This window comes from Nothoprocta perdicaria, unplaced genomic scaffold (genome assembly GCF_003342845.1).
Source record: "Nothoprocta perdicaria isolate Ctin4 unplaced genomic scaffold, notPer1 scaffold_4, whole genome shotgun sequence".
NCBI classification, from domain to species: Eukaryota; Metazoa; Chordata; class Aves; order Tinamiformes; family Tinamidae; genus Nothoprocta; species Nothoprocta perdicaria.
In genome coordinates this window covers 9271705-9289349 of record NW_020455643.1, presented here as the reverse complement: position 1 = coordinate 9289349, position 17645 = coordinate 9271705, and the positions used below count along the sequence as shown (strand labels likewise).

Sequence of the window (17645 nt, the reverse complement as noted above, 5' to 3'; positions counted from 1 at the left end):
TTAGTCTTTCATTTTTCCCTTTTCTTTATAGCAAAAAGCATCGTTAAGCCCTCAGAAGCAAAGTCCTCAGAAGCAAAGTCCTCTGGATAGTGAGGTAAGACTACTCAAAGAATTTTGCTGGCAGCTTCTGAATTCTTAGCTTTCTCTGTCAAAAATTATTTTCCTGGTTATAAAGAATTTTTCATTCCTGGGCTTATAGCTTTTTTTTCATGCTCAGTAAGCATTGGGATTTTTGCTCATGGGACCAGCTTAACGTATTTTTTTTTTTTTTTTTTTTGTATTTGTGTAGATTGCCTATTTGAGGACTTCTGTTTTATTGTGTTGTTCCTATGTTTTCTATGTTCTGTATGGAAAATGCATTCTGTGGTCCATTTTAAGATACTCCTTGGAAGCGGTACAATTCCTACAGGAGTATCAGATGAGTTTTTGTGTTGCAGTCATTTTTCCTTTGGTGATCATTTTTCTCCAGTTTTACTAGTTTTAGATTACTAGTTATTCCAAAAAAAAAAAAAAAAAAAAAAACATTAGAATTTTGAGGATTATCAGATATGGGAGGAAAAAAACAGCTTTAATGTAGTTCTTTAAGTAAGAAATAAATGAGGGGAAGTCACGTAAGGCTCAGTCTTCTAAAATATGCAGACTTGAGCCAATAACATCTATTCATTTTCCGAATTGTATTTCTGTATAGTAACACATCTTCCTCTACCTGCCACCCCCAGTTTCCTCTAGGGAAAGTTCACTTGCTAGTACTAACCATTATGTTTAAAATGATACGCTTTAAAAACACTACATTGGAAGCATTTTCCAACTTATTCTTTTTCTGTTCAGAAATTACCCAGACTTTAAAATTTTTTAATTTTTTACTGCTTTGCTTAATGTTCTTCTGTTTTGAACTTCCAGAGAGTCCTTTGTTCTACCTCAGTAAGAATTGGGAATAGAGTTGTCTGTGAAGAGTTGTCTGAATTTGCTTGAGACAACACAGAAAGCAGACCAATTAATTCCTGAAGTGATAAGAATAGACTGTAATCCATGGGTCATATGGCTACATATCCCCGTGCTTCCTTACCTTTACTTACATATACAATGTGAAACTGTGGAAAAACTGCCTGAGAAGGGTCATGTGTAGTCCAGAATGTCTGTCTATTCACATACTGTGTCATTCTGTGTGTTTCTGACATTACTCCATCTTTCCCACCTCCCAGTGTCCCTTTCCATCCCGAAGGTCTCAGCATACTGATGATAGTGCCTTGTTAGTGGTAAGAATCCTGCACGCAATGACCTTTCTATGTGGCAGATTCTAGAGCCTAAAAATAACGAGATGTTATGATTGTCTCCGATTAGACCGACTATTTTAGAGCTAATCTAAATAGCATAAAACATGATCATCTTTGAAAAGTGGCTTAGCTGTGAACTTTGATGCCGTGAATTCTTCCGTGATGCTTCTACTGCCAGCAATTTGGTGGTAATAAAGTGGTGTTTTTCTATAAAAGACTTAAAGCTTACCTTGTGCTGAGAGAAGGATGTGGCTGATAATGTGAAACAGGTTCTAAAATTCAAACTACACCTCTTATGGTTCCAGTTTGATTCCCCTTGTATTTAGCTTATATGCTAATTGATGAGCTCTTCAATGTTAAGTAAATAATTTTAATGCTGTGTATGTAACTTTCTGTTTTAATTTGTTTACATGCAGCATACAGTGATTGGAAACACTCAGAATCTCAGTAACAATATGAAAAGAGGGAAAAAAGTGCTCTGCATTCCAGTGCTACAAATCATGAAATATTCCTTATACATTTCGTTTTTATTGTTTATCAGTGACAAAATCTAAAAATGATCTATTTTGGACACTGGAAATATATTTATTTCATGTTTTATGCTATTTCTTCCTTTATGGTATCTTACCGATATAGCATAATTAAAAAATTTAATGCCATAATCCTTGCCTATTTAAAAAAAAAAAAAAAAAAAAATCAGATTTGCCTGCTGTTGCATGACTGCATGCCTGGGGTTTATTTTCTTAATCCATGTGCTTCTGTGATCTGCCTAAACTTTCATTAGGCAGTGCGGGGAGAATGTATCTCATCAGAACACATTGGTCAAGATAGTTATTTACTGTCTCTCTATTCAGACTTTTGTGTTTGGTTGCTGTCCTGCTATTGCYTAACTGGCCCTGTGTGGGAGGGAGAAAGAAAGCTCATATAATACCAGTGTGTGATTCAGTTGTCATCCTGTGTGTGCCACTTCAGTAATCAGTATATGGAAATATGCTCTCCTATTTATATAATAAGAAACAGGAGAGAAAAATAAGTGAATTACATTAAGTTTTGCTGTTCTATTGTCAGTGAATTCATCTTCGGAATGTATTTTAGAGATGCCCATGAGGACCCCGTTTCTATTTGATTATGTGACGTTTTTGCTTCTATAAGTACATAATACATCAAATTTTAGGTTATATACATGGTTTGGAGTTAGCAGAAATTATTTGGGAGGGACTGTTGATTTTTTTTATGTCTTTTTTTCAAATTACCTTCATGATTTTCACAAAGAAGCAATCGGATTGATGGGGAAAAATCAAATCATTTTTCAAAAACTCWCTTTATTCCCTTTTTCTCTCTAATTTCTTATTCTTTCCAGTAGCACTGTAATAATATATGAAATACTGGGTTTTCTGAACTTCTGAAGTAAGATCTTGAGATTTATTTTGTAGTGGAAATATATACTGTGTCAAATGATGACATATGCTGGGACAGCTGTTTCTAGCAATTACTGGAAGTGGAACAGTAAGCCCTTGCTAGCTCATGAATTTGTAACATTTTTTTCCCTATGAATATATTTCTTATAGTAGAACTTGTTCAACAGCAAGAAAATGCTCATTAATTTGCTAGGAGTTGGAATTGCTTTTATCTTTTCCGTTCCATTTCATTTAATGCTTTCCCTGTCCTTATGGATTACAAATTTAGCTTGATCTTATTTTTAAGGATGATCTTTTTCTGAAGTGTAGGCGTGTTTCATTTCAAAACTCCATTCAGTAATAGCATTTCTCAGTACATGTTTTTCATTTAGGTATAATTTCTGTGTCTTTCTCACTCTCTGCTTAAATAACGTAGGTTCTCATACAAACCTTACCTGACATAGTTTTAATTATTTTCAGCATTTGAACTTGCAAATTATTTAATTAAAAAAAAAAAGTTACATTTTCCACTGACTGATTGCTGTAGCTTTATGGTGTGGGAATTACTCTCTGCAGCAAAGCAGAGCGTTATGCAGAAATAAAAGCCCTTTTGTTTAGTATTTCCCTCATTACATCAGAGCTCTATAAATGGAGCAGTTGCTTTGCTTTTGCTCCAAGCAATGCTTTCACCTCAGATGCAAGGAAAAAAATTACAAAAACAAGCTTAATGGGATAGTTAAAAGGCAAGCAGCTATTTTTTATTTTGCTGCTTTTCTCTTCTGGTTACTATTTTATTATAAATTTTCCTGAATGCAGAATTGAAGCAGAGTCAGCTTGTTACCTTTACATCACCTCTTGGCCCTCTCTGTATATGTTGCCTTTTTCTCACAGATTCGTTTAAAATTGTTTCCTTCCATTTGAAAAGCCCTTTTGAAGAGTCCGTTGGGATTCGCGCGCCTCCCTTGAGCACCAGTAATTCACTTGAGGTGCAGGTCGCTCCTGAGCGCCTGGGAGCTGCAGCAAGGGGACATTGGGAGGCAGAAGTCCTCTTTTTCCCCCAGTATCTTCTTGTTTTCTCTCATGCTGTCCCTCACAAGGCGACTGCTATGGAAGAAGACCCCAAAGTGCCAAGCATCCTTTGCCCTCTCTCCAGCTGCTTCCCAATTTCCCTCTGTCGTGAGGCCCACGAAAGACTTGACGGTGCCTGGCAGCTGGGGTGGCCTCTCCACACGGCCTGCGTGTGGCGGCTGCCGTGGGCGCTCCCTGCTTTGTGTGTTCTTGTTGGCCTCGGCCGTGGCCCCCGGCTGGGAGGGCCGCGTCCAGCACGTGGAGCCACCCGTGTGTTTTAAACAAGGGCTTTTAGGCACCCCTGTACTACCAGGAGTAACTGTGTGAGTGAAGCAAGCAGGGCTTGAGCTACGCTAACCTATGCCCTGGCATCTGTTTTGGTAGTCAGACACCTAAGGGTCAGATTGGCATCACTGCAGTCTCCATGTTTGGTTAGTGCTGATTTCTGGTTGGGCTCTGCTCCGGCAGACCCCGTGTCTACGGTAGTCTCTGGCAAGGGGACACTTTGGGCACTTCAGCACTGSACCTCGACACCGAGTGCGGCATGTGCCCTGGCGTGTTGCAAGCCCGAATTGCAGCATCCTGTTCCTTTCGCGTTGCAGCGGCCTTTCCTTGCGGTTGTTCTCTGCCTCACTTCTTCCTCTCTCCCTCCCTCTTTCCTTGCTGTCCCTGACAGAACGGCTTTGAGCCTGTCTTTGTGTTTGAGATTGACAGTAACACCAATACCATTAAAAGGCGGCCAGGGACTCGCAAACAGGTGAAAAGCATGTGGTGTGAAGCTGTTGTGGTGGTTGTCCCCTGTGGTGTGCTGTGTCCCTGCCCTTTGTGCGTTGTGACCGCTCCCTTCCTGCAGTCTGCACCACGCTTGTCTGGTTCCTTTCATACAGAAATAGTTCAGTTAACCAGAACCTGTGGTCTGTAACGTTTGGGTTTGATTTTTTTGTTTGTTTGTTTCTTTGTTTTTCTCTCCCTATGACCACTAAGGTCATAGGTCATTTGCTTAAGTCAAATGGTATTTTGACATAGGTCATTTGCTCAAGTCAAGTGGTCATTTGCTTAAGTCAAATGGTATTTTGACATAGGTCATTTGCTTAAGTCAAGTGGTATTTTGAAACTCCAGTCTTATAATAATAATAATAATAATAATAATACCACACTGCTACCTTGAGGACCTGCTCCCAAGCCTGCATGTCTCCTGCAGATGCTTGTGCTTAAGGCTTGCCTGGCACGTAAGCTCCCTTTTTAGGCCTTCCTGGACACACACTTTTGAAGAGGCAGAATAGCTGTGAATCTCTTAAAGCACTAACAGCCAAAGTGTGTGACTCGCCCATAGAGAATTCCTAGCTATCATTTAGTGCTTTTCTTTAAAAAAAAAAAAAAAAAAAAAAAAAAAAGTTGCACTGCTCCTATGCTATTTGAATGCCATTTCAGAAGGTTTTGTTTCCTTCTTGAGTCATCCAGTCCTCAAATGTTAATGGTTTCTGTGTATTTTTTTATAATTGGAGGGATGGAAAATAGTTCATGCCAAGTAAAATTAAGAAGGCAACATTTGCATTTTTATTTCCCTGGGATATTTAGTGCCTGGGATATTTAGAGTCCCAAGTATCCTCTTTTGGACTTTACTGTGATTTTTGTGCAGGCAATACACACAATTACGTTACGTGTTTAGACAGTAGACTGCCATAGTTGACGTTATTTCCCACAGTTGGATACGACCTTGTCCCTTAGCAGCGGTGTTGGCTGAGGAATTCTTGGAGGGGAGCAGATTTAGCCCTTTAGATACTGCCGTCAGTGACGTGTGTGTATTGGGAGGCTGGAGGATCCGGCTCGGACACATGGAAATTTGGTTTGGTTGAGCTTCTCAAAGGTCAGCGTTAGGTGGTTAGGGCACAGAGTACTTGTGTATCCCTGAGCCTGTTAGATTGGGTATCTCTGCAGTCACCAAAGCAGTAAAATTAAAAAACAACCTGCTAAAACTGCAGTGTGTGTTTGAAACACATTTTAAACACATTATGTTAAGAGGAAAGCTATTTTTATTTTGCAGGTTGTTGCAGGGTGAGCTTCCCCTTTTGGGCCCGAGTCTGCTGGCATAGGYTCTATGTGTATTAAAAAGAAGCTCCCACCCCATTTGTTAGTTCAGCTTCTGGTGTCCCCGTGGCGTGTGTAAAAGAAACGTGCCACCTGCCAGGCTTTTTGGCCACAAAGTTTAAGGGATAGGAAGGCTTTAACTGTAGTTCAGCAAGAAATATCTTTGTTTTCCTGTCTTTTGCTGTTGAGTGTCTCTGCGYGTGTGACCACTTCTTCCTTTCTAACTTTTCTAGTGTGTCCTGCCTCTGCACGTGACCTGTCAACTGTTTTGCTAACACTGCTGCTGCCTTCTCTTTCTTTCTGTGTTCAGTCACTCTCAGGGTTGAGTCAAGAAGCCTCTGCTCCTACCCTGCCTAATGCCTCTACCTTCAGACCTGTCAAGGTATCTCTTGCTATTATCATTCACCAGTAAAGCCATCAAAAAGCTCTTGGATCCACACATCTGTTTTAACAGGTGTTAGTGTGTCAGCTTCTAATCAAAAGTTCAGGTAGGGCATGAACCTGATCTACCTGAATAACTTATAATAGATATTACCTCACTTTAGCTGTAGGCTGTATTAATTATAACAGCATGTTAACCAGCCTCTGTTCTGAGGGGTTCTTAGTCATCTTTGTTGTATTTTATTCACAAAATCATTTTCCTCTTGGCCAAGTTGAGTTGAAGTATTTTTGTTGTATTCTTTACCGGCTTACTTTTACCATTCAGTAAAGTTATCCTGTATTTCCTTCTCCTCTGTGGAAATGGTTATGAGTGCATTCATCACCAGTCTATGCAAGCACTCTCATAAAACTGCAGTCCCTATTTTATTAGGGAGAGTGAAATTTAGTAAACAGCAGTTCTGTAATAGCAGAGATGTAAAGGGAGGTTGTGTATTTGCCATTACGCAAGTTCTTCGCATTCTTAATTGTCTGTTTTTCAGTGTCTTCTTGAGAGGGAAGTGTTTGGTTAGAAGCAAGAGTAWACAAAGATCTGTCACTGCACTGTCAATGCCATTTCATAATTCTTTTTTCCTGAACAAAGAATTGTGCAATTCGTACAAGTGAAATAACTTTGTCACTTTCTGAAGAGATGAGATCTAGAGAACAACATGCTGTGTTTTTCACATTTCTTTTTTTTTTCCTCTGAAAGATGGATGGAACCTTTTTAAAAACAAAGCAACCAAGAAGCTAGTTGCAGCTTTTCTGAATTAGGATCATTTACCTTCTTGCTTTTTGTCCACAGAGTGATGACAGATCGACCATCTCTCCCAGCTCACCTACCACTCAGACAGGTAACAGGGAAAGAAAGTCATGTCTGAAGAACAAGACTAAAATGCCTGCTTGCACACTTGTACCGTTAGAGCAGGGAGCATAGATTCCCACCCCTGTATGTGGCTCTGCTGTGTTTGAGAATCCATCCAGTTAATTGGATCTGTTTAGAAACAACAGCAGGGATGCAGCATGTCCYGAGGGAGAGCATAGGGTTGGGCTGTTTGAGGCCTTTATATAGGCTGTGTCCTACAGATGTGTTCAGCACCAGCTAGAACAGTTGCTGGAAGTGGTGTGTGGAATGTGCTTTGCATGCAAGTGTCCTCGGTAGTGCCTTTTCCTGCTCTGTGCTTGTATCATGCATGGCTGTAATTTATTTTGCCATTATTATGTTAAAGGTTTTTTTTTTGTTCTGTTTAATTACCACATTGCTGAACCCATTTCCTATTAAATTCTAACCGTTTCCTTCTTCCTCCTTTCCTTTCCTGTGCCCTTCCCCATTTGTTTAGCCCACCTTTCCCCTCCATATCCTGGCCCTACAGCCCCGCCTTCCTATAGAAACCCTCCCCAGCGACCTGAGAGTTTCCTTTTCCGGGCAGCTGTCAGGGATGAAGCAAAGAAAGGTAGGTTAATAGTTTAGAAACAACCTGCATTTGTTACACTACATTAACATCTGCGTTACCGAGGTCTTGCACTGTTCTGTTACTTCAGATCATTATCATTAAGTTTGAGATTTTCATTTATGGATAGCTGGCTTTAAATTGAAAATAATATTTTCCTAAACAAGCAATTATTTAGAAATGTCGAATAGTGCTTTGTCATGTTATATAAATGAGGAGGGTTATGTTTAGATTTGTTTATACAGAGAAAGATATTGAGGAAATGCCACACAAGGTTCCAAAATTATGAAGGCAGCTTGGCATGTTTAGTTGCATAGTATCCCATAATAAAATTACGATTTTTATAGGAAGACTGAGCTCTTTCAGCATGTTTCACCTTTTAGACAAAGAAGACTTTTTTTAATGATTATTAGTCAATGGGAAAAAAAAAAAAAAAAAAAAAAGCAGACTCTGAGTTTAGAAAGGAAGATCTATTCCAGAAACATTTCAGTAATATTAGTAGGTTGTTAGCTTGGTAGATGGATAATCCAGTAAAGGAAACAGATTTGTGAAAAGGAATGTGCTGTACCTGCCCTGGCATGTTGCGTGTGTGATACAGCAACAAAGGACCATCGGCCAAATGAAGCTTAGTGATTCTTCTTTCTTTGTGCTCCCCTTTTATAGCTGTTACTTCATCTTCCACCTGTGCCTTGTCTCCTGCTCATGATTCTGCAGACCCCAGAGCAAGACAGTACTCCAAACAGCGGGAGGAAGAGCTGGAGCTGATAGAGCAGCTGCGTAAGGTACGTGTGGGCAGCAACCAGCCCGTGGGCATCTTAGCAAATGTGTTGCATGCATCAGGCTAAAGCTGTTCTTGTGTCTGGACTTCTTTCAGTGAACCACTGCACTGAACAGCTGACTGAAATGAAATGGCAGCTGTGCAGGCTGAGTTTCTTTCAGATGGATGAAGTGGTGTTTACTTTGTTTTTTTTTTTCCACAGTGGATAGTCAGCTTTCAAATGCTGCAGAATATTCTGTGCTGACTCTTGCTCCTGACTGCCCAGTGGTTCTTCTCTTTTAAAATGAACATGTGCTTTCTTCCTTACCACCTTTCACGCTTGTAAGGAACTCTTTGGAAAGCCACCTCACTATATTTCTTTTAATCTCTTAAAAAAATCCCATAGCTGTAAAAGCCACAGAAGAACAGGTGGAATATTGAGGTTGCTGCCAGTCATAGTGACTGCGTGACTTTCTTGTGTGCTCTAGATCCATGTATTTGTTGAGTGCAGAATATCTGAGATGCAGATGTCCCTTACCCTTGTGCTTTTTGGCTATTGAGGTCACCAGGATCCTGGCTGGTGGCCAGGTACAATAGCAGTACAGATGAGTATTGAAAATGCTACATGTTAAAGTGCTGCTCTGCTTTGCTCCAGGCTTGTTTTGGGGATTTCCTGAAGGGCTTTAATTAACTGTTAGATCTTTCTCAAGAAATAAGACTTACAGCTTGTTAAAGGTGATTTTTAAAGTTGTGAATATTCCAGGTAGACTGAGAGGATTTCTTATCTTTATAATTAAAAAAAAAGAAGGCAATCTAGCAAGTTACCTTAAGAAAAACAAAATGGAAAAAAAAAGTCCTTGATGTTGTTTATAGTCTCTTTTTGCACTATCTCAGAATGTCTTTGCGTATATAGTTTTCTCTCCACTTCCTTTTTTTTATACTTAACAATCTTTGTATAGACAATGTAATTCCTATAGAATATGAAATGGGATGAAAACGTGAATTGAATTTTTATTCACCTTTCCGGTAACACCATACATCTACTAGCTCATTCTTTTATATTATTTATGCCTAGTAGTTCATTTCTTTCTTTACAAGAAAAAATGTTATCTTGGCTTTTGTTAGCTCTATTTTCCTCCAACCCGTGAAGACAATTATTTTCACTTCCCATAGTAGAACCATTTTCTGAGAATCTGAAGGATGTGGAATACTTTTCTTAGACCCTGATTTCCATTATGTTTCTACAATGACTATGTTAGACCCCTATGCTGTGCAATAAAAGCTCTGTTCATCTTTGAGTTCAGCTGCTCCTGAATTGTGATCACCTCTTAGCCATAGCGGTGCACAGAGCCTTTCTTGGTGGTATGCAGATATAAAGTGGTTTAGAAATCTGACAGAAATATGTCATGTAGATGGAGATAAGAGTTGAAATGCAGGTGATTTTACAAATTATAAAACGTTCAATAGAATGAAATACTTGGAGGAAAGCAGCTCTTACCTTCTGTGCACGTTCCTTTTCTCGCAGAACATCGAATCCCGCTTGAAGGTGTCATTGCCCAGTGATCTGGGAGCAGCTCTCACCGACGGTGTCGTTCTGTGCCACTTGGCTAATCACGTGCGTCCTCGATCCGTTCCCAGCATCCACGTCCCTTCCCCTGCCGTTGTAAGTATGCAGTGTTGATGGTATCATATAGCTGTCCAAAGTGACATCCAGCACATCAGGCAAGGGCTCCATTCAGCATCTTCCTCTGTCTATGAGGAGACCATCCCCCCCGACCAATAAACATCGAGCCCGTCTAAGCAAAAGACTTATCTTCATTTTAAAATGCATTTTGAGGTTGTATTTCAATTAAAGTTACTTTTAGCACAGATTTTTAAGACAATATTAACATTTTCAAGTCCTGCCTAAAAACAAGTAAAATAAGAGATGTCTCAACACACAAATGGCAAAAGGATACTTTAGAAGATAAGAGGTCTGCGAAGTTCAGGACAGTAGTTAGAATATACAGTATTCTCCACAGATGATTAGGAGCTTGTTACAGAAGATAGCCAGAACAGGCAGAGAATCCAAATTGATTCTTGTTTCCACTTTGCAGCTGTGTGCATTCCTCTGATTAGGGTTTTCAGCAGAGCACACTTGAGCTGCCTTTGCATGTGCTTGGAGAATTCCCAGAACAAAGCAGATCCAGTCATACCCGTGTGGTAACAGGAAAAATAGCTTTGTGTGTGGGGATAGGAATCTTATTTGCTGTCGACGCAAGGAAGAACACAGAGAAGTTAGAAAGTTGGGAAGTTATTTCTCTTACCTTGACTATCTGCAGTTTTGCATGGGGGGGAGCAGTGAAGATGATGTAATTCTGGATGCATTGTTGTGCATCATGTAAGGAAAGCCCAGAATTAGAGAAAGATGGAGAACCATGAAGTATTTGCCTAATCTATCAACAGGATAAATTCTTTCTGGTTTTGGCAGCCAAAAAGCTCAGTGAAAATATTTAAGGTCAGCTACTCAAAAGCAGCAGAGAGACAAATTGCTTGTTACACTCATTCACATTATCTTAAAGTTGTATGAATAAGGAAGGGGAAAAAAGCAAAGCTGTTCCTGGGGGAAGAAGTTAAAACATGCATGTTTGCATTTCAGTATTTTGGCCTCGGTCCTTATGTCAGTGGAATTTGAACTGGCACTTAAGAGGGCTGCATACTGTATCATTGTGGCTCCTTTCCCTTGGGCTTTTGTGAAGAGGCAGATGTCCTCATTATTTTGAGAACTATTTAACTGGACACGCCAACATTTTAGGCAGAATGTGGACTCTTCAAGGAAGAAAAAAAAACATACAGACACTATTCAGCAGATTCCTGTTATAAAGAATATCTTTTCAATGGCCTAGTTTTATGTGCTGTTGGAATAATCTGTGTTACGAGGTAAATCATGGCTTTGCCATAAATCTCTAGGAAAAGGCAGCCTGTAGCTGCACAGCTCCAGCAACAGAAGAGACATCTTGTCATGCCACGGTCCACAATGTGATCTTTGTATTCCCTTCATCCTCCGAGAGAAAGAAGTCAGCACTAGCCTTTAACCTGCTTTCTTGGTGGAGTGATAAGGCAAACTGAGGGGGCAGAACAGAAGGAGAAGCTCTTCCTCACTAACTGGAAAGTACTGAACCCACAGAGGCTGCTGTGCAGACTGCAGGTGCCTCGTACAAAGGAACAGGAACCCTATGTCTCCTTAATAAGGACAGAACAGGCTTGAAGAGTAGCAGCAAGACAGAGCCTGTGCAGCAGCGTGTCTGTGTAGAGGTGTAAAAGTTAACTATGTGGTGGGGGGGGGGGGAAATTCCTGAAAAAATGCCAGTGAACCCAATTGAAACAGCCACATCAAACACATCTGCAAGAAGCTTACAAGCAGCAGCTTTCAATTCCGGTTTTCCTTGCATATTTTCTGGTTTCATCTGGCCTCTTTTAATCTCTTTGCTAATTAAAATATGGTTTGAAATATTTCTAAAATATAGCAATCCAGAACAGACTTCAGATTGCTTTGTATCAAGAAATTTCTTTGAAATCCCAATACTTGGAGTTATGCACATGCATTTCATTCAAATAGATTTTTAAATTAGCATATTGCAGCCACTGCAGGTGTTAGCCTGTTTTAGTTAAAACTTGGCATGCAAATTTTGCAGGGGTTGGGATTCTTTTCATTATAACATCCTTCTTAATATTTTTTAAATTAGTTCTGAAATCTGGGCTTATATCTCTAAAGAAAACCAAGTACAACACAGCCTGGTTTCAATTAGACAAGCTTATTTCATTGTGGTGTGCTTTTGGCCGACAGATTTATTAAGGGTTTTATTGACATAGAAAATGAAAATGTGAATATCCGGTCAATTAAGAACCCCTTATACCTTCCTGCTCTCCTCCTTTGCAGCCTAAACTTACAATGGCAAAATGCAGACGAAACGTGGAGAATTTTTTGGATGCTTGCAGAAGGATTGGAGTGCCTCAGGTACGTACTTCTGCTGTTGTCATATTGTTTCAGATGCAGTTCTGTATGATGCTTCGGAAAAACAGAATCTTTTTTGAGAGAGTTTTGATGGAAACCTTCAGAAAAGGGACAGGTATAAGGTACATCTTACTGTATAGGTCACATTTGGTTTGCATGCTCTTCCAGGGCAAAATGAAGTCAGATGCAATTCATTTGTCATAGATCTGATTCATTTACTGCTCTCCTTCATATCATGATACTGGATGCAGTTTGAATCTGCTCTGTAGAATCGTAGTGCACTTCTACAGATACATTCACATTTTCTGGAGATCCAATATTTAGTAGCTTAAAAGAGCGATAAAATTTGGATAACATTTCACATATTTAATCCCAAAGTCTTGATGTGCCTTCATAATAATCCTCCCATGTGAACATTTTTATTGCCTTGCCAATAAGCCATAGTATTATTTGCTTTTCTCTGATGGTAGCTATCTTTGCATAGATCCTAATTCTTTGTGTTATGAACCAGTGGTAGCAATCCAGTATCTTCTGGTGTTCCCCTTCCCCTTCTCAAACTGGAAGAGCTATGAAGTGGAAACATGAAATAACATATTGGAGTCCAGCTATCCTGTTTCATGCTGTCCTGTCCTTTCCCCTTTGCTTTATTTAGCAGCTATCTCAGTGTAAATGGTTTTGATACATGTTCTTGTTCTGCTTTATTTTTCTTCTAGAGCATTAATTGTCAAAGTTTCTGTTGTAGGGCCTGTGTTCTTTCTTTTGCTTTGTTAAAGGGAAAAGTAGACCCAGTGACTCATTACCCAACACCTCTGAGAGCTGTGCTCTTTAGTCACCAGTGCAGTGTGTTCCGGGGTTGTCCCCCATAGCTTCACTTGCAGGCAGGTTTTGAGCCACTGGAAATGTAGGGTAGCCCATTTACAGAGCAGCCCAGCCTCTTCACATGACACAGTGGTGCACGACATTGGAGCGTGGTAGGGGACGTGAGCAGAAGTGTTTTGAGGTGCCACATTCGGTCCTCGCTCAGCCTTTTACTTCTGGCAGGGCTGCATAGCAAATTTTTCTGAAGTAAACTCAGCTCAATTCCATCCCAGCCCCCAGTTTATAGCTCCCTTGGATACACAGATGTAATTGTTTATGGCATTGCACTGCAAAGCAGATCACTGAAATGACCTACATTGTAAAACAAACAAGAGAAAATGTCTCAGCAAGAAGTACCCTTAGACTCACTGTGCTACATCTGTCTTGGTTTCATACAAACTCACCTCCTACCTAGGAACCTTTTTTTTTTTTTTTTTTTTTTTTTCCATTTCTCCTGCTTGAATCTGAAAAAAGTTCAAGGCAAATGCCTCTGGGGAAACCTACCGAAACCCCCACGTGAACCCTAAATTTGCTCTCACATGTCTACATTACGTGTCTACTGAGATGAGAAGGCAAGATATCTGTATGAAAGAATGTCATGGCAGCCTAATATATTTTTGCTAAAAGATGCCTGCAGGTATCTCCTTTCATTTAAATTCTAATTACAAATAGAAAGGGCTTATCAAATTATGGATCTATGTAGAAATACTTACCTTCTAAGAGAACAGGCCATTTTGTGCAAGAAGCTACTTTTAGAAAATGTTAATTACAGGCAGAGCTGCCCTCCTGGTCCAGCACCACAATAGAGCAGCTGCTTGTATAGGGCTTTGCCAGGAGAGCCCTTGCATCAAAAGAAACCAGTGGTTAAAAGACTATGGTAAATGTGCTTCTAGATTTTGTTGATGTACATAGTTACCTCTGTGTAAGGAAGGCAAAAGATATACTGGTAATAGTTACAGAGCACTTAAACTTTGATTAATATTAGATATTCCTGCAGGATGCTGCACTCAAGCATCAATTACACATCAATAATCCCTTGTTGTACTGTTTCCATTAATTGTGTGTAACGTTGGTGAGCACTCGGTGCCAAAGCATCTCTAAATCCTGTAGCTAATTTATTTCCCATGAAACAAAACTGGTTTTCACTAAGGCCTGTGTAAGCCGCTTATTTTTTTAACAGCAGCAGATTTTTACATGTGTAAGTTGTACACAACAGGCAACACACTGACCACTGAACACTTGCAGGAAGATAGTTCCCTGGAATGACAGTCTTGCAAATTCCTTTGTGAGAATTAACCAGCTGTGATGCACTCCTTGAATGTGTAGGGTATATCTGAGATGTCTGATGACTGACCGCTTCGTGGATGTTAGTATGGCTAATTAATTTTTTTTTTTTCTGTCTGTTTTCCCTTCCTGCTCACACACTTTGGACAGGACAATCTTTGTTCCCCTTCTGACATTCTTCAGCTAAACCTCAGCGTTAAAAGAACAGTTGAGACTCTTCTTTCCCTGGGGACAGATTCAGAAGAATCCACCCTTGTCTCCCTTTCCATTCAGCTTTGGGGCTTTGTGGTGTTTTACTGTACTCTAATGCTAACACTCTGTATGTTCTATCGCTGGGTCTTTTTCCTCTAGCTGAAAGATGGTTTTGCTTCTCCCTCCCTCCGTCACTCCAGTGCTTGGTAAAGGATTTTGGTTTGTGTCAAGACTGTGTGTATGAAGCGCTTTCTTTTCCACGTAGGGGACAGAGGTGACAGGTACAGTGCATAAACATGTTGTACACCCATGTACCTGTGGCATAATTCACATTCATACCTGCTGTGTGATATTGAGCAGATAAAACACTGGGGGAAGGTGCTGTCTGCAGCTAGAGCAAGGGACTGAGCTGAGGACGTGTGGGTGTGATGGGGGAATGTGCCCCCATTTCCCCATCTGTGAAACGGGAATTGCACCCACTCTGATGCATTTCTTCAAGCTGATCTGATGACAAATATTAGAAAAGGAGGCAAAATTTTCCTCATTTTTTTGCATCTTGTTGCTCTGATGAGCTCCCCCGGGCTTAGGAGACATGGTCAGATAAGTTTGTCTGCAGGGCCTTGCCATTTTTTGTTTTCTTACCATGCTGCTTTATCCTGCATTTGAGAGTATTTGGTTTCTCACCTTTGCAGACCCCAGATATGTTACTTTTCAGTCAGGATTTTTAAACTAGCTGTGAATCCTGAGCTGCTTCAACGGATCAAGGAAGAAATTTTCGGAGAATTTTAGCTGTTCACTCAGCTTTGAGGGGAGGAAGATGCAGGAGAATCTGATCTAGAGGAAAAATCATTAATATTCTGTCAGATCCCAGAGAATATTGTAGCAATTTACTGTGGTCTTGATTAACGACTTGAAAAAAAACAACAAAAACTCCTGAATTACCACTTGATTGTGGATGCCCTAACTCATACTTATTCCATAACCCTGCTTTACCTTTGCATTTTCAAAACAATTTTGCAATGTGTGATTGCAGAGATAGAAGCCCTGCCTGCGCATCCACACTTCACTGTTTTGCAAAACTCAGGGAGTCTGACGTAAAGCTTCAAGCTTTTCCCTCCCCGTTGTGTCCTGGTGCTTTAATGTATTTCTCAGGGACACCCCAGAACTTCAGGGCACCCCTAACGTCACGTGCAAAAGACCATGTCTCCTCAGAGCACGGCGCAGTTCAGGGTCCAGGGCCCGGCCACAGGTAAGTGTTAAGTAGTGCAGTGGTCTGAGAGTGTTTTCAATAAATTACTTGCATCTGAAGATACACTAAGCAGCTCCTAAACCCAGTTTAGGTGGTGTCAGGACTCCAGCATTAACCTGGCAGCAACTCTAAAGTCCAGCTTAAGATACACAGGAGCTTAGTTGCCAATGCTGCTGGTAAAAATACATGTTCTATGCACGTGGACCTCACCAGCCACGTAAAACAGATATTTAACCAAGGAGTGAGCAGAGGAGTCGAGTCCTGCTTGCTAAATCACACACTGTGACTGACACAAAACGTCCCGTCCAAGCCAAACATTTTTGAGGAGAGGAGGAGATCTCTGGCAGGATTGCGTTTGGTTTATTTTTAAATAAGCTATTTTTGCACTGTTTACTGATATGAACTAAAATGAACTCAGTTCCTATGTTTCTTAACCTCTTCTAATAAACACTGTGATAAAAGCAGCAAGGGTGAACCTTGGCCCTAACAGTGCCTTCCACTTCTTGTATTTGATTTTGTCGTGACTGTCTCTGCTGTGAAGTCATTCCAAAGCTTTTCCCCTTATCTGTTTACTACTTAAGTAAAAAGATAAGATCTATATAGTCAAGTTTACAGGGGTTTTCTCAAAAAGCACATTTTTTTTTTTCAAAATAACATCAGTAAAAGTGACAGAAGAAAAAGATATTTCAGCCTGATGCTCTGTCTTAACCGTGAGGGTTTCAGTCTGGGTTAATTTGGTGTTTCTCCACTCTGAGCTTTGTGTGAACAGTGTTGGCTGCCATCACTTGTGCTAAAGCTTTTCTTTTACGTGAATGGTCTGTAATGGTACAAGGAGGGAGAAAATGCTCAATCCTGTGGGAATAGCACATGAGGGAAAAAACAAAATCTCTGTAGCTTTATAGGGAGGACAAATTTGGGTATTGATTAGAGATGCGGAGGTCTGTTGGCACCCAGATCCTGTCTGGGGCTGAGTGTGGTGGAGTGAGGAGGGCCAAGGCCTTGTGCAGGCTTGGAAGTCATCGTAGACTGAAAATAGCACAATTCTTAATAAACAGTTTGAAAACTCTGTAGTTTGTGTATCCATGTTATTCCTCTGTATGATTTTTGAGTTTTTGTTAAACAGGGGAACTTGGGAAAGACGAGTAAGTTGTACTGACCCTTAAATATTATAGGAGGGCTCTGCCTTTAAATACGCTGTCAACTTATTGTTGCCTTGAATAGGAGAAACAGCCTTTTCTACAGTCATTATCAAGGTCATTTCAGTCAGACACAAAGGAAGACTCTTTTACCTGTTGTTAGTTCTTTCATAAACAACTTGTAGTGATAGAAATCAGATCATACCAATGGACCAAAGGACCTCCCATGGACAGAGTGTCTTACAATGAGAATTTGAGTTGTTCTTCATTGTAATGTTTCCCCTATTGCCCTTTTGCACAGCATTTCTGTCGCACATGGTGCTACCTCATTCTCTGCTTTAAAAGCAGCTCTCTGTTTTCAATAACAGGATTTGCTGCATGAGGGCTCCCTCTAAACCATTTGTCTTGTGGGAGGGTCCTTCCCTACTGTGTCCATTGCAGCTGGTTCTTACGTTGAACCAACACTTCCCCCCTTCATAA

At 40.4% G+C, this 17645-nt stretch overlaps 1 protein-coding gene across 2 annotated transcripts in view; it reads left to right on the top strand.

Annotated features, from left to right (window-relative positions):
• LRCH3 (leucine rich repeats and calponin homology domain containing 3) overlaps window positions 1–17645 on the top strand; it is a 62282-nt gene that overhangs the window by 41099 nt on the left and 3538 nt on the right. The window contains exons 14-21 of one of the 2 annotated variants that reach the window (XM_026045130.1): window positions 32–94; window positions 1203–1256; window positions 7050–7098; window positions 7585–7698; window positions 8359–8477; window positions 9978–10115; window positions 12372–12449; window positions 14739–17095. In XM_026045130.1, the coding sequence (XP_025900915.1) occupies window positions 32–94; window positions 1203–1256; window positions 7050–7098; window positions 7585–7698; window positions 8359–8477; window positions 9978–10115; window positions 12372–12449; window positions 14739–14939 (816 nt within the window). In that variant the 3' untranslated portion in view covers window positions 14940–17095. Of the gene's footprint in view, window positions 1–31; window positions 95–1202; window positions 1257–7049; window positions 7099–7584; window positions 7699–8358; window positions 8478–9977; window positions 10116–12371; window positions 12450–14738; window positions 17096–17645 lie in introns of those variants that run through there. The other variant, XM_026045131.1, reaches the window with a different exon arrangement.